The following is a 27451-nucleotide window of genomic DNA, read 5'->3' as shown; positions in this document are numbered from 1 at the left end:
GCTATTCCAGGCCGTCTCCATAGACTACAGCACGAGCTGAAGCATCTTTATTGCATTTGTTGTATACTGTGCTTACCAGTGCGCTGATGAAGACCAAACTGGGCTATACATCTGAGATCATAGTTGGCCAAGTGCTCATTTGACTGACAGATTTTACTTCTGAGCCCCCTTTCATCCTCTTGCACATTTGGCTCACTGTAGAGACAGACACCTTTTGCAGAGCTTTTTTCTCTCATAAGCACAAAGGATTGGACATGTTGTTATCCAAGTTCAGCGTAGTGGGGCTGGATTTTGCCAGGATCGTAAGTAATAGAGCGCCCAAGATATCCTGGCCTGCCTTGGTACAGTGTTTACAAGCTCAATAGGGTTTGTAAGCACTGCACATGTCTGGCCACCGCTGCTTGACTGCAGCATTTGCCGTTCCCTTTGGCAATGAGCACTAACAAACAGGGACCAGGGACAGGAGAACAAATACTGGGAGAAATAGCAAGTAATTTTCACAATTTTTTAACCATAATAACAATAGTCAGTTGTGAGAAGTATCATAAAACTTAACTGTTAGTGAATAATATCAAAAGCCACGATAAGTTCTAAAAAACATTTGAACAGATAACTGTGAGTGTACGAAGGTTCACCGGGTACACCAAGAAAAGGGAGTCCTCACATCAAATACAGCAATATATGTAACTACTCGCATAGATGTATACCCTCCCTATGTGGGCTAACTAATCATCACCCTATACACGATTTGTCGATCAGTTAAAATATACACTCTTAATCTGTACATCACATAAATTGATGGTCTTGACAGTAGTCAGAAATAGAAATAATAAACCAATGTTGTGTTCTTAAAGGGAATCTGTCAGTGGGATCAACCCTCCTAAGCCGTCTATATGGGCATGTAGGTCATAGAAAGTTGAATAAAATGATACCTCTGCGATGCGATATTTTATTCCAGAGTAATCCACTTTTTTCTTAATATGTAAATGCCCTGCTAAGATCTATGGGACGAACATAGATCTCCCCGAGAATCTACCTGAAGAGCTTATGTTAAAAGAATGGGGCCTTTACCAGTGTGAGACATGTAATGACTGACAGTCTGCTCTCCTGATCTACATCTCTTACACTAATAACTTCCCCTTTTATTTAACATAAGCTCTTTAGGCAGATTCTCAGGGATAGAAGCTCATTTACATATTAATAAAAATGGTGATTTTTCAGGAATAATATATCAGAACGCAAATATCAACATAAATTTATTCAACTTCCTATGACCTGCCTGTAAATATAGATGGCTTAGGAAGGTTGATCCTTCTGATAGATTCCCTTTAAATGAAAGTAACATAGTGGCATTGACAGTGGTTGACCACATCTATTATTCTATGTCAAAACATCTCAATAAATGTGTGGAATAGGAGCGTTCTCACCCATTTTATGGATCAGGGTTGTTGGGTGTCTAGGATCCCAATCGCACTACAGTCCTTCAGATTCACATGAAGCATCTAGATCTTTGCCTTATTAGTCCTTGTAAGGACTATTGATGCTCTAGGGTTTCCGGTATCTCCCACTCTAACAACGGCGGTCCACATCTATCCCTGTAAACACAACGCCCTACATTCTCCCTTTTGTGTGGAGCGAGGCACTTTTTATTGCAAATCCACATATTAGGTTGCTGCTTTCATAACCCATGTTAGTTTTTATGGGGCTAGGATATCTCCTTCTTTGTCACTTAAATGGTCTCCTTCTTCCTGCCAGTGTCGGTCACCTGATAATAACGTGGCAGGACCAGTTTACCAAGTAGTATCATCTTTCTTTCATCTCCTTTCAGATGAAGAAGACTTTGCTCTTTTGAAAAAGCCCCAGAAACCCAAAGAAAATGGAACTACTGTTGTTTCTCCCCCATCAAAGCCTCCTGTGGCTGCCAATAAAATCCATACTCCTGCAAAGGTTAAAACCCCAGAGAAACTGGTCCGTACGTCAATGGAAGATTTTTTTGGAACGGGGAGCATTAAGCGATCTAACAAAAAGCTTGTAGAAACTAAGAAAGGAGAAGTAAGTCAGTCCTATAAACCGGATATAGTCCTACAAGTAACGTGTGTAATATGCTGGCCTGGGGCCAATATGGTCTGGTTTTAAACATTTTACTATATGTTTTTCATCTAATAGTCCTGTAGAAGCACAGATGACTCCACGCTGGATGATGAAGCTATCGCTAGACAGCTGCAACTTGCTGAGGATGAAGAAGTGAGTAGGAACATTTGGCAATAACAGCATTTTATCTTTATAGAACATTTTGGGTGATATTCTCTTATACAGGGTATTTGTGATGGAATTTAGAACAGCTCCTCTTTAAATAAAGTAGTCCCCCTTAAAAAAACAAACAGATACTCTCCTCCTGCACCGGCGGTGTTCCAGCGATGTCTGCTGGGTTTGTGTGACATTGGCTGCAGGGCTCCTGTAGCATAACAATCAACGGTCGCTACTTCCCTTCTGCGCTCTCACTTCTTTTACTTGTCTGTCATACATCTGAGGGGATTGAGAGCATAGCGACCATTGATTGGCTGCAGGGTTCACGTGGCAGAAAAAATTCCACTCGAACCCTAACAGACCCAGCGCCGACATTGCTGGAACGGTGCTGTTGTGGGAGGTAAGTAACGGATGTTTTTATATAGTAAGGTCGACTAAAAGAAAGTAAGTGGGTGTCGAAAGTTGGCATTGTGGCCAAGAGCTCCAAATTTCTTCTTTAATTCCGGTCCCAACATTTTGAAGCAAGTTGTCAAGCTGGGTATGGGGAGAACCCAGCATATAACGACAGGAAAAGGGAAGGGAGCCCTATAAGTGGGGAGTGGAGACCCCTAAACAGCTCAAACGACAAACCCTGCCCCCCCCCCCCCCCTTTGGACCTTATATAGGTTCTTCACCTATCGCCGAGCAGGACACCTGGCCCTAGCTGACCTTAAAGCTAGGCCCTAGGTAGGGAGTGGGAGGAGTGAGCACTTGTCTGCCCCACTGCAAACTAAAATACACACAAGGGAAACAAACAAGGGAATACACTTGGCTTAAAGATGAAACCGGGGAAAACAAACAAGGGAATACACTTAGCTTAAAGATGATACAGGGGAAAACAAAGCAACACTCCACAAAGGAACTCAAAGAAAATTCTAGCCGACTACTAGAATTCCAAGCCTGAATAAATATGAACACACTATCACCAGCAACTCTCTGGAGAAACTGAGTGTATTTAAGGATACAGCAAGGGTGTGGTAATTAGCAGCAGAAGGTGAGGATCACCGCTGGGTCCTAGAGAGAGAGGGATCATGAAAGAATCAGAAAGATGTTTGCAAGGCCAAATGCAGCGACCTTCTACAGCCGGACCCCGTATGACTGTCTGTTAAACCTGACACACCCGTGACACAAGTCCAGAAGACATGCCACTGTTTGTCATTATAGTACCATCACCGTGCTTGTTACTGTTCTGCTGGGTAATATTTATGGGTTATAGCTATGGTTGGCATTGATAAATACTAATCGTACAATGGGTGACAAGTGAAGAATAATTGGATTGATATATCTACTGGACAATTGGGTCAGATAAAATAATCCTTTCCAGAGGCTTTCCCCATACTCTTGCCCATCTAAATTGGACAGACTCTCATATCTCTGTTCTGTTTTTTTTTATTGCACCCTCTGCAAACTATGTCTTAATCTCTTTTGGAATAAGTAGGTTAGTTCTTTTCACAGACCCATGTCATTTCCTGGTGATTAAAGATGTGATAAATCTCTGCCAAGACTAACACGTTTACTTCTTGCAGGGACTTTGAGATCTCCATGTTAATGGCAGATCGCCCGGAGCTAAAGCCGCGTCTGTTCGATGGGTCATGATTGGGGCATCACTATATAGATTTGTTAGCACCTCTAAACCATCAAACTGATTAGAACAGTAAATTACTGAGCTGACATGGAACAGCCATTGCTTAAGTCAATGAATCGTTTGTAAAACCTTGTGAGGACTTATCCCCACAAAGGCAATATTTTTCATAAAGCATCTTATCTGCATCACTATTGTTAATATAAAGTACAAGCCCAACATAAAGTTTCTTTCTTGTACATTTGTGTTTTTATTCATCGCCTGCCTTTTTGGGCATCCAGCTTCGCAGAGCTTAGTGGGTTGTCCTATATTTATCTGCTAACACTATATTTCCCAGCAGCTCCCTGCTTCTCCTTAGTGCTGCAGGCCCCTCCATTCTTTCCTGTATGATTCCTAATAGATCTATATTCACATAGACAATGTTTATTTCTATGGATGACTTGACCATTGATAGTTTGTTGATGGATCGTTCTGTGCCCGTAGATTATCGTTGTTCTCAGCAGCACTTGTCTTGTTTTCACAGGACGATGTGCTGCCGAGAATGATGGCTTTAAACAAATTGAAAAATCATTTCTCCTGAAAAACGTGTGTTTTTTGCTAGTTGATGAGTGCCAGAGTGTTACTAGGAATGCTCATTCTACGGTTATCGGCCTGTCTACATGAGCCCTTAGTTATCCGCATCACTTATGTCATATTCTGTAACCTCGTCTAGTTCTGGACTAGACTGAAGTTTTATTCAAAATGTAACTACATTGTGGCCCGGGTTTCTACAAGGACAAAATGTCTTCTAATTAATAGGATAAAACTTTTGTCTTTTTTTTTTTTTTTTTTTTACGTCATAGTTGGAAAGACAGCTCCACGAAGATGAAGAATTTGCTAAAACCCTGGCAATAATAGATGACGTACCCACAGATAAGGTAACACTTATAGCCTGTTGGGGGCTAATAGAGCATTTGGATTTTTCCAGTGCATTTCTAAAGACCCCCATACACATTAGATTGCTGTCATCCTAACGATCATTCAGCCATCTCTGAATCCCCCAAGAAGTCGCTGACAGACTTCTTTGGCAAAGTCTTATCTCACAGGGAACAAAAGGATCTGCTGTTGAAATTCAGCAGGCTGGGTCCTCCTTTCCCCAAAATCATCTCTCGTGGAAGAGTCTGGAGGCCCCCATACACATTACTGTTGGCTGATCCTACTGATATTGGCTAGTTCGGCCAACTTTAGTCTATTATGTTATGGGGGCTTTAATGTCCCCTATGTAAAACAGCAGATTGTTATTCTTTAGTTATACCGACTGTACATCAGTTGGAGAACTGGATAGTTTGGGGTCTGTTCACATTGGCATCATGCCTTCTTGTAATGGTAGCATTGATGCTGATATACGGACATAATAGGGTCTGTCGGGAACCTTTGAGATTTTCCTTGTTTTGTTGGCAGGAATAGCCCTGTATATTGTATTATCCCTGCCATTGAGAAGTACAGATGTTAATATAGCTTTAAAGGAAACCTGTCATGTGCTTATAACCTACAGACATGAGGTTAATAGCGTTCTAAAGCTGTGCAGCCGCCGCACTGAAAGCCTAGCTGGCAGGAAGAAATTAACTTTATTCCTCCCGGTAGCCTCGGCTTTCAGTCATAAAAGTGCGGCTTCAGTCACAGCTTGGTGCATAATGCCAGGTTGTGGTTAGATGGTTAGAGCCGCCGCTCACTATGTACTGCGGAGCCTGCTGCCAATCACTGCCAGGTATGTGGGGGGGGGATAGGTTACTGTCGCCACTCACTATGTACTGCTGAGCCGGCTGTCAGTCACTGCCGGGGAAACGGTGACACCCGCCACTCACTATGTACTGCTGAGCCGGCTGTCAGTCACTGCCGGGGAATCGGTGACAGCCACCACCACTCACTATGTACTGCTGAGCCGGCTGTCAGTCACTGCCGGGGAAACGGTGACAGCCGCCACTCACTATGTACTGCTGAGCCGGCTGTCAGTCACTGCCGGGGAATCGGTGACAGCCACCACCACTCACTATGTACTGCTGAACCGGCTGTCAGTCACTGCCGGGGAATTGGTGACAGCCACCACCACTCACTATGTACTGCTGAGCCGGCTGTCAGTCACTGCCGGGGAATCGGTGACAGCCGCCACTCACTATGTACTGAGCGGTGACTGAAGCCGCGCCACCACGCCTCTGTGACTGAAAGTATAAGGCTGCTGGGAGGAATAAAGCTCATTTTCTCCCAGCAGCAGGGCGCTCAGTACTGTTGCCACATTGCTTTAGAGTGCTGTTAACTCGCAGATTAGCCCCATATCTGCAGTTTCATTGTGTTTTTTTACATAGGTTACCATTAACTATCACCGTTTTCATTGTTAAAGGTTGAACTTATTTTTCTACTGATTAATGACTGCGTTACCTGCCAAATATGTCATAATCCAACTAGTTTTAATAAAAGTCTGCTTAGCTAGACACAAACAGTAATGATGTTCTCTTGGTGAAGGGGTTGGCACTTTTCTTTCTAAGTTTATAAAATGCCCAAAACTATTGTGAACTTACATGAGCAATCACGTACATCTATCACTTACCCGCAGCACTGTGATTTAAACTTCAGCTTTGCAAACTCTCTAAAATGGGAGGGCAATTAATTTTTCCAAGGGGCCACATGAGACACCATGACTGCTGTGGAGGGCCGAAACATTAGGCTGAAATTAATTCTGCTCAATATTAATATTATTTATTATTATAACGCCATTTATTCCATGGCGCTTTACATGTGAAAAAGGGGGGAAACATAGCAAATACACTTACAATAATCTTAAACAAAACTAGTCAGTGACTGGTACAGGAGGAGAGAGTACCCTGCCCGCGAGGGCTGACAATCTACGAGAATATATTATATTAATTATAATTATTATTTTATACTAATATCACTTAATATTGAGCAGAATTAAGTATGCTAACATTCCCCTATATACTGTGTGAGCTTGGAAACGGCCTCCTATATACAGTACGAGAACCCACATAGCCTCATACTATGAGCCCCCGCGTAGCCTCATACTATGAGCCCCCGCGTAGCCTCCTATATACGGTATGAGCCCCCGCGTAGCCTCCTATATACGGTATGAGCCCCCGCGTAGCCTCCTATATACGGTATGAGCCCCCGCGTAGCCTCCTATATACGGTATGAGCCCCCGTGTAGCCTCCTATATACATGCAAACATCCCATACACATATGATAAAAAAACAACACCTACTCTCCTCTTTCCCATTCCCCCAGAGCTCTGCTCCGGTGTCTGGTGCACTGACTCTGCACAACAGACGCAATGTAATGATGTCATCGCCTCTGCTGTTTCACATGCTGATTGGTGGAAGAAGGAGCTGACGGTCCCTCTTTCACCAATGTATTCACTGCTGTCTACATCCTGAGGATATAGATAGCGGTAACATCAGGAAGCGGGCAAGGGCAGGGTGTTGCCTGTAGGCCACTGTTTTCAGCCCTTCGGCTGTGTAAGTCCGCGGGCCAGATGTGACCTGGTGCCCCCTTTCCGAATATGCCTTGTGGCATGTCATCAATGTAATATACTGTAATCACTAGTGGCTCTTATATTTCCATAAATGTGCATATAGGTTTATTCTGAGAACAATTACATTTTCCAAATTGGTAGTTTAGACAAATTATAATTCAAATAATCTTCTTTATTAATTGTGTGGTTAATTACATTTATTTATTTAGACACACAGAAACCGTGAAAAGAAGCCAACCTATCCAGCATCTAAGAAAAGTCCGGCAAAGTCTGAGAAACCTACAGGTACCAAACAATGACAAGGAAAATCATTGAGGAATCCTATTAAGATATAATGGGAGATATTGGGTGGGGTGGAAATTGTGACTACTATCGGAACGAATTGTGGTTTCACTAATGGAGACTTATCAGATCCAGCAGTAAGTGCCACTGCCTCTTAATATAACGATAATAAAACACATTAGGAGGCGGTAATGATCTCTGGACACATCAAGAAGGATCGTAAATGTGGCAATGTAGTTACCCATTTACAGTGTTACTTGGAGGAGCCTCTAATCCTGGGATAATTATCAGCCCGGGCAGTGATGACCACATGCTACTCTTGAGCCCCCGGAGCTTCATACCTGCTTTATGATCATTCACTCGAATCCTATTCTCCGCTTATACATAAATGGCTGCTTACATATATTAAATGCAATTAATGCACAGGAGAATATCCGAGGCTGTGTTGAAATGATTAGAAAAATATTACTCATTAAATATTGTGTATGTATAATTAAAGGGGTATTCCCATCTCCATGATCCTATCCCAATATGTAGTAGGTGTAATATTAATAATAATAATAATAATAATAATAATATTAGCAAATACCTCCAATTAGAAATGTAGTATAGTATTTTTGATTCGCTATGTCTCTTTCCTCATGTGCAGGCATTGCAGGACCTTAGGTATCCATGGTTACGTCCACTGATAAAGTGACCGTTAGTTAGCTAGCTGTTAGTGGTCGTAACCGTGGCTACCTAAGGTTCTGTATTTCCTGCACATGAGGAAAGTGACATAGCGAATCAAAAATGCTATGCTACATTTCTAATTGGAGGTATTTGCTAATATTATTAATAATAATAATAATAATAATATAATATTAATATTACACCTACTACATATTGGGATAGGATCTTGGAGATGGGAATACTCCTTTAATATCTAATGGTCAGTCATGTCCAAATTTTGCATTTGATTTTATTAAAACGTGCCCATAAACGTTCCTATTAAAAGCAGCAACACATGACTATTGTATTATACAGGATTGTTTTACTAAATACTAATATTTTCCCTTAATATGTTTAAAGGGATGTTCTACCTTCCGTCAGAATATGACATAAGCTGGCTAGATTATTACGTTATAAGGCACTTAAAGGAGCTGTCCCTTTTCAGAAAATCTTGTTCCTGCGGCTGCAGTTTATTATAGGAATACAAACTGTGCCTTACTCACCGTCCTGGGGTCCATCGCTGAGTCTCTGGCGCTGCTCCTGATGTGCAGTATTGGCTGCGGTGCGGACGTCATGTTGACATGGTAGTCAATCTGAGCTCAGCGGCACTGAGAAGAGTGTTCTGTCTATTCGGGCAGAGCCACTGAGCTCACTGATTGGCTGCAGTGCTGTCAACGTGACGTCAGTGCTGCTGCCAATACTAGACATCGGAAGCAGCGCCAGAGACACTGCGCTGGATTCGGAGATACTGACTAGAGCTCGGTTTGTATTTTTATGATGACAACCTGCAGCAAGTGTCCCTGACTTTCTGAAAAAGGATAGAAGTAGACACCCCTGTCCGAAGAGAAATGAGAATTGATGGTGTCCATCTTGTGTTTTCTACATTCTTAGCCAGGACAATGAGCCAGTCGGAGGCATCAACAACAGCAAAGAAAGAAAAGGATATAAAAGAGGAGACCAAAACGACTTCACGTTCCCAGTCTGAAAGTTCATCTTCAGCCAAAGGCAAGACTTCTCCAGTGAAGAGCAGCTCTAAGCTAGCGCTAATGAAAAAGAGAGACGAGTCTCTACACAAAGAAGAGGAGATATCCAGCCCCGGGACGAAAACCAAAGTCATATCTCCAAAGAAGGAAGCCATCACTCCTGTAAAAACGTCTAAAATATCTGAGGTATGAATTTTACACCATTAATAAGTCACTGGTGGCTGCTTACTGGCAACGTATGGTCATCTGAGGAAACTCCAAAGAGGTTTGGTGTATGGTAGCATGTAAATCCAAGGTGGATGTTGAAGGGATTGTACTTGCTGATTACTGAGAGGCTCCACCACTGAGCTCCCACTCAAGCCCTGAAATTACCCATTTAAATGGCGCAAATGCCATGTATGTGACCACTGGTTCATTTTATGACCTTATGGTTGCAGACTGTAGCCAAGTGCAGTGCAGTCCGGTGAGCATCGAGTGGAGTGAAGATGTGCATGCTCCGCCATTGCTCCATCCAAGCAGGACACTTCAGAGCCCTGTCTCCAGATTAGTAGGGGTCCCAGGGTTGGGACCCACAGCATATTGTCGCCCTTTTTAGGCTAATTTGATAACCCTGAGCTATCGGTTGGTGTATAATCTTTTCTGTTTCAAGGAAGCCAACAAGTTGCTGAGTAAATTAATAAAAAGTATCTGCAGAACAGAGGCAGCAATACCATATGTGCCAATCAATTACATTATCATAAACAGTGAAAAAAAAAATCAATCATGGTAGTCATTGTACCACCCGTATGTTATGCTTACACTGCACTGCTGCTTAGGGACCAGATAACTTGAATGCAGAAAATTCATGTATTTTTCTAAATAAATCTTTTAAAATGAAAGTGTCTTCTGTTGCACAGTCCAGTCCTGAAGACTCTGAGAAGAAGCGAGGTAATTATACCGCATATAGGAATTACCTGAATCGGGAAGGCCCTAAAGCTCTTGGTTCCAAGGAAATTCCCCAGGTAAGCGAGAGGCGCTGCCAATTTAATGGGCCTTTTCTAATAATGACTTTCATCGCATAGCTATCTGATATTCCCTAATTGTCTGATCCATGGGGTCCAGTCACCAGGACCCTTTACCCAAACTAATCATGATCCTTTATCCAGAGAAGTGGAGGTGATGTATATTAGAGATATGAAAACAGACACATTTTTCTGACTTTTGGGATCCGCATCAATGGACAAAAAGGGGAACTTTTTTTGCTCATTACAAATTGGGATGGCCAGTTGGATGCCCGATGGACGTTCCTTTTTTTTCCTCTGGGGCTGTCAGAAAAGCTGAGCACAGTGCTCGTCAACCCCATAAGGAATGAATAAAGTGGGGGTCAAACGTGCGCTGTGACGCTCCATTCATACTGGAATAAAAGTGCCCCATTCTGCTGCTCAGTGCGGGGTCCAGCTGCTGCTCAGTGCAGGGTCCAGCTGCTGCTCAGTGCGGGGTCCAGCTGCTGCTCAGTGCGGGGTCCAGCTGCTACTCAGTGCGGGGTCCAGCTGCTGCTCAGTGCGGGGTCCAGCTGCTGCTCAGTGCGGGGTCCAGCTGCTGCTCAGTGCGGGGTCCAGCTGCTGCTCAGTGCGGGGTCCAGCTGCTACTCAGTGCGGGGTCCAGCTGCTGGGACAAGTTATCACCTATGCCTTTAATAAAACACTGTCCTCCGCAGCGGTGGTGGTCTCAGCAGTCAGCTTTTATTACTGTGGCAGTGAGTTTGTCTTGGGAAAGCTTTTTGCTCGAGTCTTCTGGCAGCTATGCGCTTACTTAATAATGACACATAATTACTGTCACATCCCAATCTAGATGTAGAGGCTCTGGGAAAAGACTGATCAAGGATCGTTCATATGCCACATTGGTGCCCACAGCACCACTAGAAATGCAGGCGAGATTGTATACATGTATCTAACTATAGCATTCATTGTATAATAAATGTTTCCGCACCGATTTCATATATGTGAGTCTGTCTGCTGTTCGCCTGTCCTGATCACGAGCAGCTCTCACCAATGGACATTACACAGCGTGAATAAAGGGGGCTTCTGACCCCCAAGATTGCTTCCTGTTGTGTCCTAAATGTATCAAAATCTAATATATGGGAAATAGAGAAGTCTAGCTCTGCCCGGTGCGGTGGTTCTTCTCCATGTATAGGTTACATGACTTGACATACAAGGTTGGCAATCTGTGGGACACGTCATTTGCTGCTGGGGGAAGTAAATCCTAGTGAAGGGAGCACAGCACCAAATTTAGGCAAATAAGGGGATCATATTTGGTCCAGTGTGTCTCAATGTAAGAAGATGCTCAGCGGCACAAAAAAAAAAAAAAAAACACTTATTTTTGTAAAAGCCACCATTAATTTCAGATGGTTCTCATTGCATATTTGCCTGCCTTTTTTGTGTGGAGTCCTTGATTCATTACATTATAATGTTTTTTTTTTTTATCTTTTCACATGCTGAAGAAGCACCTGAAAGAACGCCATACTTGTGCTTTGCAAAAAAAAAAACAAAAAAAACCACTGCCTGGAAAAAGCCACCAAACACACCACCAGAGTTTATTTTTTGTAGCGCTTTGATATTACCCTGTAAAAGCACAAAAAACACCTTAAAATGTTTTGTGTGAAAACTTTATCATACCTGCAAATGTCATTTCAGCTCCTGATTTTTCCTCTAATTTCACATGCTATGTCATTTTATGGCTTTAAAGGGGTTTTCCCACCAACAAAGTACATTTTACTTAATAGATCTTGGAATAATAATAATTTCCACAATTGGATGTGCTTAAATAAACTGTTCCTGTGCTGAGATAATCTTATAAATGTGCCCCTGCTGTGTACTGTGTAATGTCTGTGTCTGACTGTGCAGGACCATGATCTGATCATACCACATCTCCTGAGCAGGGGAGGAAGCAAAAGAGAGTATACAGGCAGGACAGAATGGGATCTCAGATGATTCTTTTTGAGGCAAAACATTTCACTGCCTGTTTTTAAGCAATGTTTTACCTCCAAGAAAGAATAATTTGCGCTTCCCATGCTGTCCTGTATACTCTCTTTGCTTCCTCCCCTGCCCAGGAGCTGTGGTATGATCAGACCATGTTCCTGTATGGTCAGACACAGCCATTACACAGTACACAGCAGGGGCACAGATATAAGATTATCTCAGCGCAGGAACATTTTATTCAAACACATCCAATTGTGGAAATTATTATTATTCAAAGATCTATTAATTACAATTAACTTTGTGGAAAAACCCCTTTAAGTAGTAGACCTAACTATACAGCCTTTGGATCATAGAGGTTGTGTACCCCTCAGCTATATAGTTCTGCTTTACTATTGAAATGTAGATTTTATGACTGTCCTCTATCGCACCCTACTGGTACCAGATCCAGTTATTGATGTATTGTAGATCCCCGCTGAGAGACAGGAATGACCCTCGCACCAGACCTGCCGCTATCGATATATAATGGGTTACTATTTGTGTAGTAGGAGTTATTCAGTGTCTAATAATGTCATTTCTGAACGCATTCCTGAGATGTGACATGTCAGTGATTCCTGAGATACTTCTCATTCCTTGGTAGGGGGCAGATAACTGCTTGGAGGGTCTGACGTTTGTCATCACTGGGGTCATGGAGTCCATAGAGCGAGATGAGGCCAAGTCATTAGTGGAGCGCTATGGAGGCAAAGTAACTGGAAACGTCAGCAAAAAGACCAACTATCTCATCCTGGGCCGTGATGGCGGAGAGTCCAAACGTGAGAAGGTATGATACAAGGATGAGGCCTACAGGGCAGATATGCTGGTGAGAACATATAATCACCAGATAGGGTCACGTAGCAATCAGCGATGATGTTTGTCATAGTATGATATGGTTTAAAAGAAGTGACCCCTCCCCGCATGCTATTGGGAACGGTTTTAGATTAATACTTTTATACATTGTAAAAATTGAGTTTATGTATTTATTTTATTTTTTGGCCGATATAACTGTTGGTAAAAAGTTGTTTGGGGGCGAAAAGTTTAGGCATGGGAACCACAACTGTACCTGACATTTACCCAAAGTGTTAATTGCATAATATCATTATTTCTAGTTTTTTTTTTGTTTTCATTTAGGGGAAGAGAGCAATTTCCCTCTCATAATGCCTGTTTATTAGCACTCATGGTCATGAAATACAGACTACCCACGATATATCTACAGCACTCTGATTAGATTTTCAAGTTAGCCTTTCATTTAATTTATTAAAGAGGGCCTATTCCGAGGTATAGACTGGGCCGTTTTTGCTCTTATCTTACTCCTGCTGCTCTCGGAGTATTACTATTATTGTCTTAAATCCACCGTCCAGTTCCAGATATGTTTTTTTTTTTTTTTTCATTGGTTCTAATTTTTATGGTCTTTACCAATGAGGCATGGCTCAAATAATGAATGAAGAGCAGCCTAAAGACACCTCCGCCCTAAAGAATCCTGTGAGCTATGCTTCCTTGGTGGTGAAGAGCATCAAGATTTTAACAAAATAAAGAGGCCCATATCTTTGGAACTGTATGGCAGAAAAAAACAAAAACAGGAAATATAAGCAGTGTAAATAATATAACAGCAAAAAATGGCCACTTTTGACCTGGTTACAGGCCCTCCTTAAAGGGGTTTTCCCATGAACAAAGTTAATTTTAAAGTTGATTTTAATCAATATATCTTGGAATAATAATTTCCACAATTGGATGTTGTTTAAAATAATGTTCCTGTGCTGAGATAATCTTATAAATGTGCCCCTGCTGTGTACTGTGTAATGGCTGTGTCTGACCATCCAGGAACATGGTCTGATCATACCACATCTCCTGGTCAGGGGAGGAAGCAAAAGAGTATACAGACATGACAGCAGGGGGTCACAGATGATTCTTTTTGTGAGGTTAAACATTTCCCTGCCTGTTTTTAAATAAATGTTTTACCTCCAAGAAAGAATAATTATTTGCGATCCCCTGCTGTAATGTCTGTATACTCTTTTGCTTCCTACCCTGCCCAGGAGATGTGGTATGATCAGACCATGTTACTGTACGGTCAGACACAGCCATTACACAGTACACAGCAGGGGCACATGTATAAGATTATCTCAGCACAGGAACATTTTTTTTTAACCCTTTTGTGCCAGAGCCGGTTTTCGCCTTCGTGTCCTGACCAGTCACTTTGAGGTAATAACTCTGGAACGCTTTGGCGTATCCCAGTGATTGTGAGTTTGTTTTTTCGTGACATGTTGCACCTCATGAGAGTAGTAAAATTTGTTCGATATATCGGAGATTTGGTAACATAGTAACATAGTTTTTAAGGTTGAAGGAAGACTGAGTCCATCGAGTTCAACCCATAGCCTAACAGGTTGATCCAGAGGAAGGCAAAAAAAAAACCCATGTGGCAAATACTAAGCTCCACATTGGGGAAAAAATTCCTTCCTGACTCCACATACGCCGATCAGACTAGTTCCCTGGTTCAACGCCCTATCCAGGAATCTAGTATTTATAACCTGTAATATTATACTTTTCAAGAAAGGCATCCAGGCCCTTCTTAAATTTTAACAGTGAATCACTCATTACAACATCATGCGGCAGAGAGCTCCATAGTCTCACTGCTCTTACAGTAAAGAATCCCCGTCTGTGATTATGATTAAACCTTCTTTCCTCCAGACGTAGAAGATGCCCTCTTGTCCCCGTCTCAGGCTTCAGAGTAAAAAGATCAGTAGAAAGGTCTTTGTACTGTTCCCTCATATACTTGTACATAGTAATAAGATCACCCCTAAGCCTTCTTTTTTCCACAGTAAATAACCCCAAGTGTAATAACCTGTCTTGGTGTCTTATGTTCTCCTCATGAGCATCTATGCCTCTTTTAATGCATCCCATTATTTTATTTGCCTTTGCAGCAGCAGCCTGACACTGGCCACTAAACGTGAAAATTTTTAAATTTTTATGTCCTTAAATCGGAGACATGTGTCACACAAAATGGTTACTAGGTTACTAAGTAACATTTCCCACATGTCTACTTTTACATCAGCACAATTTTTGAAACATTTTTTTTTTGTTAGGAAGTTATAAGGGTTAAAAGTTGACCAGCGATTTCTCATTTTTCCAACAAAATTTACAAAACCATTTTTTTACGGACTACATCACATTTGAAGTGACTTTGTGGGGCCTATGTGACAAAAAATACCCAAAAGTGACACCATTCTAAAAACTGCACCCCTCAAGGTGCTCAAAATCACATTTTCCCACAAAAATGTTGTTTTAACCTCAATTCTTTTATTTTCACAAGGGAACATGAGAAAATGGAGGCCAAAATTTGTTGTGCAATTTTTTCCTGAGTACGCCGATACCCCATATGTAGTGGAAAATGACTGCAGGGCTCGGAAGGGAAGGAGCGCCATTTTGGCTGGAATAGGTTGCAGACACCATGTCACATTTGAAGAGCCCCTGACATGCCAAAACAGCAGAAACCCCCACAAGTGACCCCATTTTGTAAACTAAACCTCTCAATGACTTCATTTAGAGGAGTAGTGAGTATTTTTAACCCTCAGACAATTCACAAACTTGTTTAACATTGGGCTGAGTAAATGAAATATTACTATTTTTTTCCACTAAAATGTTGCTTTGACCCTAAGTTTTCAATTTTCAAAAGGGGTAATAGGAGAAAACGAACAGTACAATTTGTTATGCAATTTCTCCTGAGTAAATCAATACCTCATAGGTGGTCAAAAACTACTTTTGAGGCGCAGTGCAAATCTCACAAGGGAAGGAGCAACATATTGGAGTTCAGATTTTGCTGGAATGGCTTGAGGGTGCCATGTTACATTTTCAATCGCTATTGATCGCGGCATCTAGAAGATGGCTGCGGGTTAACTACATGATCCAATCAGGTCCCAATGATGTCACCTGTGAGAGCTTACCGCTCTGCACCGGAATCGGAGCACTTGCTTGACCCTGGGGGTCCTGAGCGCTGAGAGACCGCCGACTGTAGAGAAACGTCGGCGCTGCACCAAGCTCAACAAGCGTCGACGTTTATCGATCGTTGGTGGTTGGGAACTGATTAAAACACATCCAATTGTAGAAATTATTATTATTCCAAGATTATTCCAATACGTTCATCATAATTTATGCTACAAAAGTGGCACAAATTACTACAGAAGTGTAGTCCAGCCCTTGACTGATGTCCATTTCTTACAGTGGAGCATGACAGCTGAAAGAAGGGGTGCCCACCTATCAATGATTTTGGCATATATTACTCCAGCACTCTCTTAATCAAGACTGGCGTACAAAATTCCAGTCTTGATAAATTATGGCCAATGAGCGCTAAGATGTGTAATTGAATATTTGTGTCTTTTTACCTTTCATCACAGTGATCAATCATAAGTTATGCTCATCAGTGAACTGTACGAATGTGACATCTGGTGGCAGGTTGTGATGATAAGCTAGTGAATTGCAGAATGAAGGAGTTCATTGCTCCCGAGTAATACTTTACATTCTACACGCACCAGTTGTTTTCACATTTAATTCAGTTTTTCGAATGTCTTTGTACAGGCAGAAAGTTTAGGAACAAAGATTATTGATGAAGACGGTCTGTTCCGTTTAATCCGATCTTTACCTGGAAAAAAATCAAAGTATGTTATAGCAGCCGAAGCAGAGGTAAGTGCATCAGGAGCACACCACTGTTCTAACTTACCTTTTATTTAGCTGCTACAAGGCATCTGATTGGATGAAACGTGCAAAATCGCTTATCAGAATTCTAGTGCAGACTGGAAAATAGAAGCGGTCTCCTTCATGGCTGGCTTCTTCTTCTGTATGCATTATACACTGCTCAAAAAAAATAAAGGGAACACTCAAATAACACATCCTAGATCTGAATGAATGAAATATTCTCATTGAATACTTTGTTCTGTACAAAGTTGGATGTGCTGACAACAAAATCACACAAAAATCATCAATGGAAATCAAATTTATTAACCAATGGAGGCCTGGATTTGGAGTCACCCCCAAAATTAAAGAGGAAAAACACACTACAGGCTGATCCAACTTTGATGTAATGTCCTTAAAACAAGTCAAAATGAGGCTCAGTATTGTGTGTGGCCTCCACGTGCCTGTATAACCTCCCTACAACGCCTGGGCATGCTCCTGATGAGGTTGTGGATGGTCTCCTGTGGGATCTCCTCCCAGACCTGGACTAAAGCATCCGCCAACTCCTGGACAGTCTGTGGTGCAACGTGACGTTGGTGGATGGATCAAGACATGATATCCCAGATGTGCTCAATCGGATTCAGGTCTGGGGAACAGGCGGGCCAGTCCATAGCTTCAATGCCTTCATCTTGCGGGAACTGCTGACACACTCCAGCCACATGAGGTCTGGCATTGTCCTGCATTAGGAGGAACCCAGGGCCAACCGCACCAGCATATGGTCTCACAAGGAGTCTGAGGATCTCATCTCGGTACCTAATGGCAGTCAGGCTACCTCTGGCAAACACATGGAGGGCTGTGCGGCCCTCCAAAGAAATGCCACCCCACACCATTACTGACCCACTGCCAAACCGGTCATGCTGAAGGATGTTGCATGCAGCAGAGCGCTCTCCACGGCATTACCAGACTCTGTCACGTCTGTCACATTTGCTCAGTGTGAACTGCTTTCATCTGTGAAGAGCACAGGGCGCCAGTGTTATAATTTTGGATATGCAGCCATTTATTTTCCGCTTTTTTCTTTTTTTCCCTCTTCGCTTTCCAAGAGACAGAATTTTTTTATTTTCATGTTAGCATAGGGGTATGAGGGTTGTTTTTTGATGGACAAATTGTAGTTTTGATCGACCGTATTTATTCTGCCATATAATGTACTGAGCACAGGAATTTTTTTTTTAAATGGGGTGGAATTTAAAAAAAAAAAAAAAAAAAAATCCTTTTCTTTTCATTTTGTTTTTCCTGCGTTCATTCTGTGAGAGGTGATCACTTTTGGTGATACAATATTTACTTTTTTTGTGTCTTTTTGTTTTTGTTTTTCTGCTCAAAAAAAAAAAAAACCCACTTGCAAAAAAACAGAAAACTTGTCTTCTGTCGACATGTTCCAAGATCTCTCCATTTTTTCAGAAGGACTTGATTTTTGCTTTATGAGCTGTCATTTTTTTATTGATACCATTATGGGGTCCATTTGTCCTGATCTTTTTTTATTTCTATTTTTGGAGGCTTGATGGGGTGGTATGATTGAAAAACAGCGAATCTGCCATTTCGATTTCTTTTTTTCTGTTTCGGTGTCCACCATCACCAACTGCGAATAAATATTTTTTGATATTTTATTAGATGTGACTATAACACGCATCAATATCGAATGTTTTTTTTTTTTTTTTTTTTAAGATTTCTCTATTTACATTTAGGAAAAAGGGGGGTGATTTCAATTATTAGATTTTCTTTTAGTCCCTTTAGGGGACTTGAAGCTCATCATTAATACAATGGACTGCAGTACTGTAGTATTGTAATCTTATGTGTTCTTACTGGTCTCCTATGAAGCCCAGCCCGTTCATGGATGTACCAACATAGCAGACGTGGCCTCACCATGAAGCACTAAGCGCCTGTACTTGGTTTGAACAGTCATTCTGTGCTTGGGACGTAGCAAGTAGAGGACATTCCCTCTGCAGTGGCCGCTGCTGGGAGACTATAATATTACGAGGCAGACTTTTAGATGAATTATACGCCCCATATCTGCCTGTGTGGCTTGTTAGACTCATTCAGTCCATTGTTGGCATGAGAACTCATCCAGTCTCTTGTTCTCGGTAGAGGAGCATGCCTTCATTGTGACTTCTTGGCTTATTTAGGATGTCCTACCCTAATAACAAGTCTTATTTTGTCCATTATTCAGATGAAAAGCAAAGTAAAAGCTGAAAAAACCCCGGAAAAGGTAACCATAAAGCCTAGCCCGGCAAAGAGGAAGCTAACTCCAGAAAAGAGACAGTCACCAAGAGCTAAGAAACTGGCGGGTGAGGAGAAGACAGCAGATGACTGGAAGACAGGCGGAAAACAAGAGAAGCCCAGCTCTGTTAAATCATTGGACTTGGTGCCAGTCAGCGGCAAGACAGAAAGTATACTGTGGGTAGATAAATACAAGCCGACCTCGGTGAAGGCCATCATAGGACAGCAGGGAGATCAGAGCTGTGCCAACAAACTCATCAGGTGGCTAAGAGACTGGCACAGGAACCATTCGACCGATGAGAAGAAACCTGCTGGTAATCCGCACTATTTGTGCTGTAAAGTGTGGAATGTATTCAATGTACATGTATAGGGGAAGATTTATTAAAACATCGAAGAGAAACCAGACCCACACCAGCCAATCACAGTGCAGCCTTTATTTTTTAACAACACTGTATGAATTGAAAGCTGCGCAATGATTGGTTACTATGGGCAACAAAGACAATTTTTCTTTTAGATCGTTTTCTAAATCTCCCCATTATTTGTCTCCTGTGCACGCATTCAGAGTCATGTTTATTTTTACTTATGGTTTTCCTAAAAGACTTTAACATTTTATATAATATGAAAAGTGTTCCCCAATTACCAATAAAAAATAAAAGATTAGATCTAATTACCCAATAATTTCCTGGCTAATGACATCACCAGTTACCATAATGAAAAGAGACTGAGGAGCCCAGACAGGGAAAATAAACTTCCTAATTCTAAATTCCCAAAATGAGTATTTGATTACTTTTTTTTTTTTTTTTTTTTGCTCTTCACACGCAGTGCCTTACAGTTCCAGAAAAGTGAATGGGATTTATAGAAATCTCATCCATACTGTACTTTTTTTTTTTCAAAATAAAAATTATTTAATTTTACACTGCGTATACTGGCCTGCAAAGCAATTTGTACATCCGCAACATATCCATCTTTATGCGGTAAATATGTATTTTATTTTTTGCAAATTGTCCCAATAGACTTGAATAAAAGGCGGAAAATTCGCTGCTAAAAATTGCCCCTGCGGTCTCATTGCATTTCCTCAGTGTATACTCATTAAAAACGCATATAATTCGCACATGACTTTATCAATAAAGTTTTATCAAGGCTAAGGAACAGAAAGTTTTAAAAACAAGGTACATTTATTTAAAACATGACCTATAAAGAGACAAAAATGGCAGCTGAAAAAAGTGATAAAAACGCATGTAAAATAAAAATCGCAAATAGCACAATTTAGCTAATTGATGTAGAAATGCCAGGCCGCATGTTATTTGTGCTACTATGAATAGCCTGTGTATCCTAAACATGCTACCATGACTTGTATCGTCTCCAGACTTGTCTCTCATTTAGTACATCAGGGATATTGGTCGGCAATTGCAAAGGAAGCTGCCAGCAGCGGATCTTGATGATTTGTGTGCCCAAGTGCATTTAGCTTAGCAAAACCTTCCTCAGATAACCATTAATGCACTCATTGCCTGCTATCAATGAGGTTAAGTGTGGGGATTTCTGCATGTGATGCGCATACTCGATACAGATTAAACAGAGATGTTTTGTAAATTGTTTTTTTTTTTTATTTTTTTAATTTTCATATCATTAACTTGTCTATTTACCCTGCTACTTCTGTAATTGCACAATTTTTCCTTCTTGGTGTTAGAGTTTCAATGTTGTGCAGTGTATTTAAACTGTACATTAAAGGGAACCTGTTGTGTCCAGAAATACTATCTGTATATATAGAGTTAATCTGCAGGTCAATAACATTAAAATCATACCTGACTGCCATAATGGAAGCGAAGCTACAGGGAGAAAATGAAGTTATATCTTCCCTGCAGCTGCTTGCTTTCAGTCATCAAAGCATGCACGAAGCTGTAACAGTTACCACTCACTTCACAGGCAGCGCTCTGTAATTGCTCCCTGGCATTTTGATTGACAATATATTCTGCAGTGTGTGTGTGCGCAGCGTGTGTGGCAGAGCGGGCAGTCGTAGTGCCCGGGGTGATTACTGCATGCTCACTTTATAGTGACTGTTGACTGCAATTGCTTCCTGCAGCATCCCAATAACTGGAAGCGAGTTTCTTCAGGGTGGATAGAAGTTAATTCGGTGATTGCCTGACAAACACGGAAATCCCCACATGTTTTGTGGTTGTCTAGCAGCCACGAAACATGTGGCCGCGGGGAAACGAACATGTCACTTGAGCACCCGCGATACTTGGTGCAAACTCGAGTAACGAACACGTTCGCTCATCACTAGTTGTTATATTTGTTTGTTATATGGGTTCCAGAAACTAAATGTCATTATCATATCATTGCAGTAAAGTATAACAGATTTGGGGGCAAGGACGATGGCTCATCCTATAAAGCTGCCCTGCTGTCAGGACCACCAGGTGTTGGTAAAACTACAACAGCAGTTTTGGTTTGCGAGGTAAATTAGGGTTTGTTTTCTTTATATTCTCTGATATATTGCATTTCTTCAAACCTTAGAGAAGCAATCCAGCGCCTCTCCCTTCCTTATCGGGAGATGAGGGGCACTGATGACTTTGCAATGACAGGCCATCTGCCCGGTATCGGCAGATACTGTACAATTGTCCTAGTACTTGGATTAGGACACCTGTGCGATACCTGCCAGATCTGGGCACACGGCCATTGATTCAGCTTCAGAAGTGCTTCTCGCTTTATGTTGATGTGGATAACCCCTATACTATAAAAGATTATATTTCTTCTTTTATTGATACTTATGTTTGTTTGCTTTTTATGCATTTTTAAATTTGTTTTTAGCCTTTAAATGACCTGTAGATGTGTGGGGATCGAGGTCCTGAGTACTCCTCCAGTTGCTCCAGTTCATCCCCTCTGCATGTACAGAGATGTAAGAGCTCAATAATAAAAAAAAAATCTATGGCCCACTTCATCAAAGTGTCTTTTCTAGTTTAAAAAACTTTGAAAAGTGGCACAATATTTGCACAACACGAAGTTGCTCAACAGTGCTGCAACTTTTTGGAGTTACCAGTTTCAGGCAGCTCTGCCAAAATGGGCAGAACTGGGGAGGGGGCATTGCTATCTCCCGCCGTCAAATTCAGGAAGGGTGTGAATGTACATTACGTGCATTTTTGAGGAAGCACACACCAGTGATCAGATTCGCCCAATTTATAAAGATTTTGTAGTGTACAGTAATGACCTTGCTATAACGGTGCTGTAATACTGATTACGTTGATGCCTTTAATGAAGAAATCTGCTTTTTTGTTCTTCTTTAATAAGCATTTTAAGTTTTCTTCTAATTAGATTTTGGTCATAGGGGCTGGACTGTATACAGGGTCGTCTTCTCCCTGTCTGTGATTCCCTGGCCCCTCCGCCTGCCTCCGTGCTGTGATTCCCTGGCCCCTCCGCCTGCCTCCGGGCTGTGATTCCCTGGCCCCTCCGCCTGCCTCCGGGCTGTGATTCCCTGGCCCCTCCGGGCTGTGATTCCCTGGCCCCTCCGGGCTGTGATTCCCTGGCCCCTCCGGGCTGTGATTCCCTGGCCCCTCCGGGCTGTGATTCCCTGGCCCCTCCGCCTGCCTCCGGGCTGTGATTCCCTGGCCCCCTCCGCCTGCCTCCGGGCTGTGATTCCCTGGCCCCTCCGGGCTGTGATTCCCTGGCCCCTCCGGGCTGTGATTCCCTGGCCCCTCCGGGCTGTGATTCCCTGGCCCCTCCGCCTGCCTCCGGGCTGTGATTCCCTGGCCCCCTCCGCCTGCCTCCGGGCTGTGATTCCCTGGCCCCTCCGGGCTGTGATTCCCTGGCCCCTCCGGGCTGTGATTCCCTGGCCCCTCCGGGCTGTGATTCCCTGGCCCCTCCGGGCTGTGATTCCCTGGCCCCTCCGCCTGCCTCCGGGCTGTGATTCCCTGGCCCCCTCCGCCTGCCTCCGGGCTGTGATTCCCTGGCCCCCTCCGCCTGCCTCCGGGCTGTGATTCCCTGGCCCCCTCCGCCTGCCTCCGGGCTGTGATTCCCTGGCCCCCTCCGCCTGCCTCCGGGCTGTGATTCCCTGGCCCCCTCCGCCTGCCTCCGGGCTGTGATTCCCTGGCCCCCTCCGCCTGCCTCCGGGCTGTGATTCCCTGGCCCCCTCCGCCTGCCTCCGGGCTGTGATTCCCTGGCCCCCTCCGCCTGCCTCCGGGCTGTGATTCCCTGGCCCCCTCCGCCTGCCTCCGGGCTGTGATTCCCTGGCCCCCTCCGCCTGCCTCCGGGCTGTGATTCCCTGGCCCCCTCCGCCTGCCTCCGGGCTGTGATTCCCTGGCCCCCTCCGCCTGCCTCCGGGCTGTGATTCCCTGGCCCCCTCCGCCTGCCTCCGGGCTGTGATTCCCTGGCCCCCTCCGCCTGCCTCCGGGCTGTGATTCCCTGGCCCCCTCCGCCTGCCTCCGGGCTGTGATTCCCTGGCCCCCTCCGCCTGCCTCCGGGCTGTGATTCCCTGGCCCCCTCCGCCTGCCTCCGGGCTGTGATTCCCTGGCCCCCTCCGCCTGCCTCCGGGCTGTGATTCCCTGGCCCCCTCCGCCTGCCTCCGGGCTGTGATTCCCTGGCCCCCTCCGCCTGCCTCCGGGCTGTGATTCCCTGGCCCCCTCCGCCTGCCTCCGGGCTGTGATTCCCTGGCCCCCTCCGCCTGCCTCCGGGCTGTGATTCCCTGGCCCCCTCCGCCTGCCTCCGGGCTGTGATTCCCTGGCCCCCTCCGCCTGCCTCCGGGCTGTGATTCCCTGGCCCCCTCCGCCTGCCTCCGGGCTGTGATTCCCTGGCCCCCTCCGCCTGCCTCCGGGCTGTGATTCCCTGGCCCCCTCCGCCTGCCTCCGGGCTGTGATTCCCTGGCCCCCTCCGCCTGCCTCCGGGCTGTGATTCCCTGGCCCCCTCCGCCTGCCTCCGGGCTGTGATTCCCTGGCCCCCTCCGCCTGCCTCCGGGCTGTGATTCCCTGGCCCCCTCCGCCTGCCTCCGGGCTGTGATTCCCTGGCCCCCTCCGCCTGCCTCCGGGCTGTGATTCCCTGGCCCCTCCGCCTGCCTCCGGGCTGTGATTCCCTGGCCCCCTCCGCCTGCCTCCGGGCTGTGATTCCCTGGCCCCCTCCGCCTGCCTCCGGGCTGTGATTCCCTGGCCCCCTCCGCCTGCCTCCGGGCTGTGATTCCCTGGCCCCTCCGGGCTGTGATTCCCTGGCCCCTCCGCCTGCCTCCGGGCTGTGATTCCCTGGCCCCTCCGCCTGCCTCCGGTCTTTGCTTTTTATTACAAAATGACGGATTCTCTTTAATGATTTTGCAGAATCATATTCATTTAAGAATGGCATATAAAACACCAAAAGTGATGTATCGGTGCCCTGGCTTCCATACAATGCTTTATGCAGGAGCACAGTATGTCGGCCTACTAAAGTGATTGCTTCTGCACAGTTATTGGATCTATTGGTGGGAGTTGTACAACAATTTATAGGATGTTTAGGGATCTACAACATATATACAGTACAGACCAAAAGTTTGGACACACCTCATTTAAAAATTTTTCTGTAATTTCATGACTTTGAAAATTGTACATTCACACTGAAGGCATCAAAACTATGAACTAACACATGTGGAATTATATACTTAACAAAAAAGTGTGAAACAACTGAAAATATGTCTTATATTCTAGGTTCTTCAAAGTAGCCACGTTTTGCTTTGATGACTGCTTTGCACACTCTTGGCAGAAGTCAGGTGGATACACAGCTGATAGTCCTACTGAATAGACTGTTAGAATTTGTATTATGGCAAGAAAAAAGCAGCCAAGTAAAGAAAAACGAGTGGCCATTAGTGTTGAGCGAGTATGTTCTGTTCCGAGTATGCTCGGGCCGAGCTCCGAGTATTTACAGCTGCTCGGTGATATGTTTGAATGTCTCCAGTGTGCATGATTTGCGACTGTTTGACAGTTTTAATACATGTGAGGAATGTCTATTTCTTACACATTCCTCACATGTAATAAAGCTGTCAAACAGTTGCAAATCATGAGCACGGGAGTGATTCAAACATATCACCGAGCAGCTGTAAATACTCGGAGCTCGGCCCGAGCATACTCAGCGAAAGGGTTAATAGAACATACTTGCTCAACACTAGTGGCCATCATTACTTTAAGAAATTAAGGTCATTCAGTCCGAAAAATTGGGCAAACTTTGAATGTGTCCCCAAGTGCAGTTGCAAAAACCATCAAGCGCTACAAAGAAACTGGCTCACATGAGGACCGCCCCAGGAAAGGAAGACCAAGAGTCACCTCTGCTTCTGAGGATAAGTTTATCCGAGTCACCAGCCTCAGAAATCGCAGGTTAACAGCAGCTCAGATTAGAGACCAGGTCAATGCCACACAGAGTTCTAGCAGCAGACACATCTCTACAACAACTGTTAAGAGGAGACTTTGTGCAGCAGATCTTCATGGTAAAATAGCTGCTAGAAAACCACTGCTAAGGACAGGCAACAAGCAGAAGAGACTTGTTTGGGCTAAAGAACACAAGGAATGGGCATTAGACCAGTGGAAATCTGTGCTTTGGTCTGATGAGTCCAAATTTGAGATCTTTGGTTCCAACCACCGTGTCTTTGTGCGACGCAGAAAAAGTGAACGGATGGACTCTACTTGCCTGGTTCCCACCATGAAGCATGGAGGAGGAGGTGTGATGGTGTGGGGGTGCTTTGCTGGTGACATTGTTGGGGATTTATTCAAAATTGAAGGCATTCTGAACCAGCATGGCTACCACAGCATCTTGCAGCGGCATGCTATTCCATCCGGTTTGCGTTTAGTTGGACCATCATTTATTTTTCAACAGGACAATGACCCCAAACACACCTCCAGGCTGTGTAAGGGCTATTTGACCAAGAAGGAGAGTGATGGGGTGTTACGCCAGATGATCTGACCTTCACAGTCACCAGACCTGAACCCAATCGAGATGGTTTGGGGTGAGCTGGACCGCAGAGTGAAGGCAAAAGGGCCAACAAGTGCTAAGCATCTCTGGGAACTCCTTCAAGATTATTGGAAGACCATTTCCGGTGACTACCTCTTGAAGCTCATCAAGAGAATGCCAAGAGTGTGCAAAGCAGTCATCAAAGCAAAAGGTGGCTACTTTGAAGAACCTAGAATATAAGACATATTTTTGGTTGTTTCACACTTTTTTGTTAAGTATATAATTCCACATGTGTTAATTCATAGTTTTGATGCCTTCAGTGTGAATGTACAATTTTCATAATCATGAAAATACAGAAAAATCTATAAATGAGAAGGTGTGTCCAAACTTTTGGTCTGTACTGTATATATGTCACACACATATTATAAAAATATATAAACTTTTTGGTAATCAAGGAACCTGACATAAAAGTCTTTTAAGGGTTTGCTCATTTGAAAGATTATTCCTTGCTCGGGCATAAAAAAGAATCCAAACTGCACGATTACCTGAGCAAAGTGATTGGCTGCAGTGCTGTCGATGGACGTCACAGCTGCAGCCGATCAACAAAAACTGGTGCAGTGGTGAGAGGCGTTGCTGGATCTTAGGGAGGGGGAGTAAGAGCTCAGGGGGGCAGGGGAGGGTTCCCTTCCCTGAATCTATTGGGGGAATAATCCGTAAAACAGGACAACCCTTGTAATCTGTCCAGGAAAATTGAGAATAAGATGCAGCACTCCAGAATGTAAAGTACAGTCACAGGTTTATTAACATATATTCACAAAAGCAACATTTTAGCTCCGCTATAGAGCCATTTTGCTATTTTCAATCCTTCATGGAGAAAATCGACATTTTTTTTTTTCTTCTGCGGGGGTAAAATAATTACAACTGCTGTATGGGTTGTTTGCTAAAGATCTCTGTGGGAGTTGTGGTGGTGACCACATTGTGATCTTACTGGGCAGTTCTCCCCATGATCGCATCTTGGTGGTTCCTTGTTATAGGCTGTGCTCTTGGTGGTTCCTCGTTTATAGGCTATGCTCTTGGTGGTTCCTCGTTTATAGGCTGTGCTCTTGGTGGTTCCTCGTTTATAGGCTGTGCTCTTGGTGGTTCCTCGTTTATAGGCTGTGCTCTTGGTGGTTCCTCGTTTGTAGGCTGTGCTCTTGGTGGTTCCTCGTTTGTAGGCTGTGCTCTTGGTGGTTCCTCGTTTATAGGCTGTGCTCTTGGTGGTTCCTGGTGGTTATAG

At 43.8% G+C, this 27451-nt stretch overlaps 1 protein-coding gene across 4 annotated transcripts in view; it reads left to right on the top strand.

Annotated features, from left to right (window-relative positions):
• RFC1 (replication factor C subunit 1) overlaps nt 1–27451 on the top strand; it is an 83852-nt gene that overhangs the window by 35046 nt on the left and 21355 nt on the right. For all 4 annotated transcript variants that reach the window (XM_073645975.1, XM_073645995.1, XM_073645986.1 and 1 more), the window contains 10 exons: nt 1829–2052; nt 2167–2244; nt 4711–4785; nt 7601–7676; nt 9273–9550; nt 10261–10365; nt 12959–13138; nt 16924–17028; nt 19238–19601; nt 21630–21739. In XM_073645975.1, coding sequence (XP_073502076.1) covers nt 1829–2052; nt 2167–2244; nt 4711–4785; nt 7601–7676; nt 9273–9550; nt 10261–10365; nt 12959–13138; nt 16924–17028; nt 19238–19601; nt 21630–21739 — 1595 coding nt within the window. The remainder of the gene's footprint in view (nt 1–1828; nt 2053–2166; nt 2245–4710; nt 4786–7600; nt 7677–9272; nt 9551–10260; nt 10366–12958; nt 13139–16923; nt 17029–19237; nt 19602–21629; nt 21740–27451) is intronic.

The sequence above is a fragment of the Phyllobates terribilis genome, unplaced genomic scaffold, assembly GCF_046119375.1.
Source record: "Phyllobates terribilis strain yellow unplaced genomic scaffold, ASM4611937v1 Scaffold_1__5_contigs__length_1240528914, whole genome shotgun sequence".
NCBI lineage: Eukaryota > Metazoa > Chordata > Amphibia > Anura > Dendrobatidae > Phyllobates > Phyllobates terribilis.
This window is presented reverse-complemented; position numbering and strand designations above follow the sequence as displayed.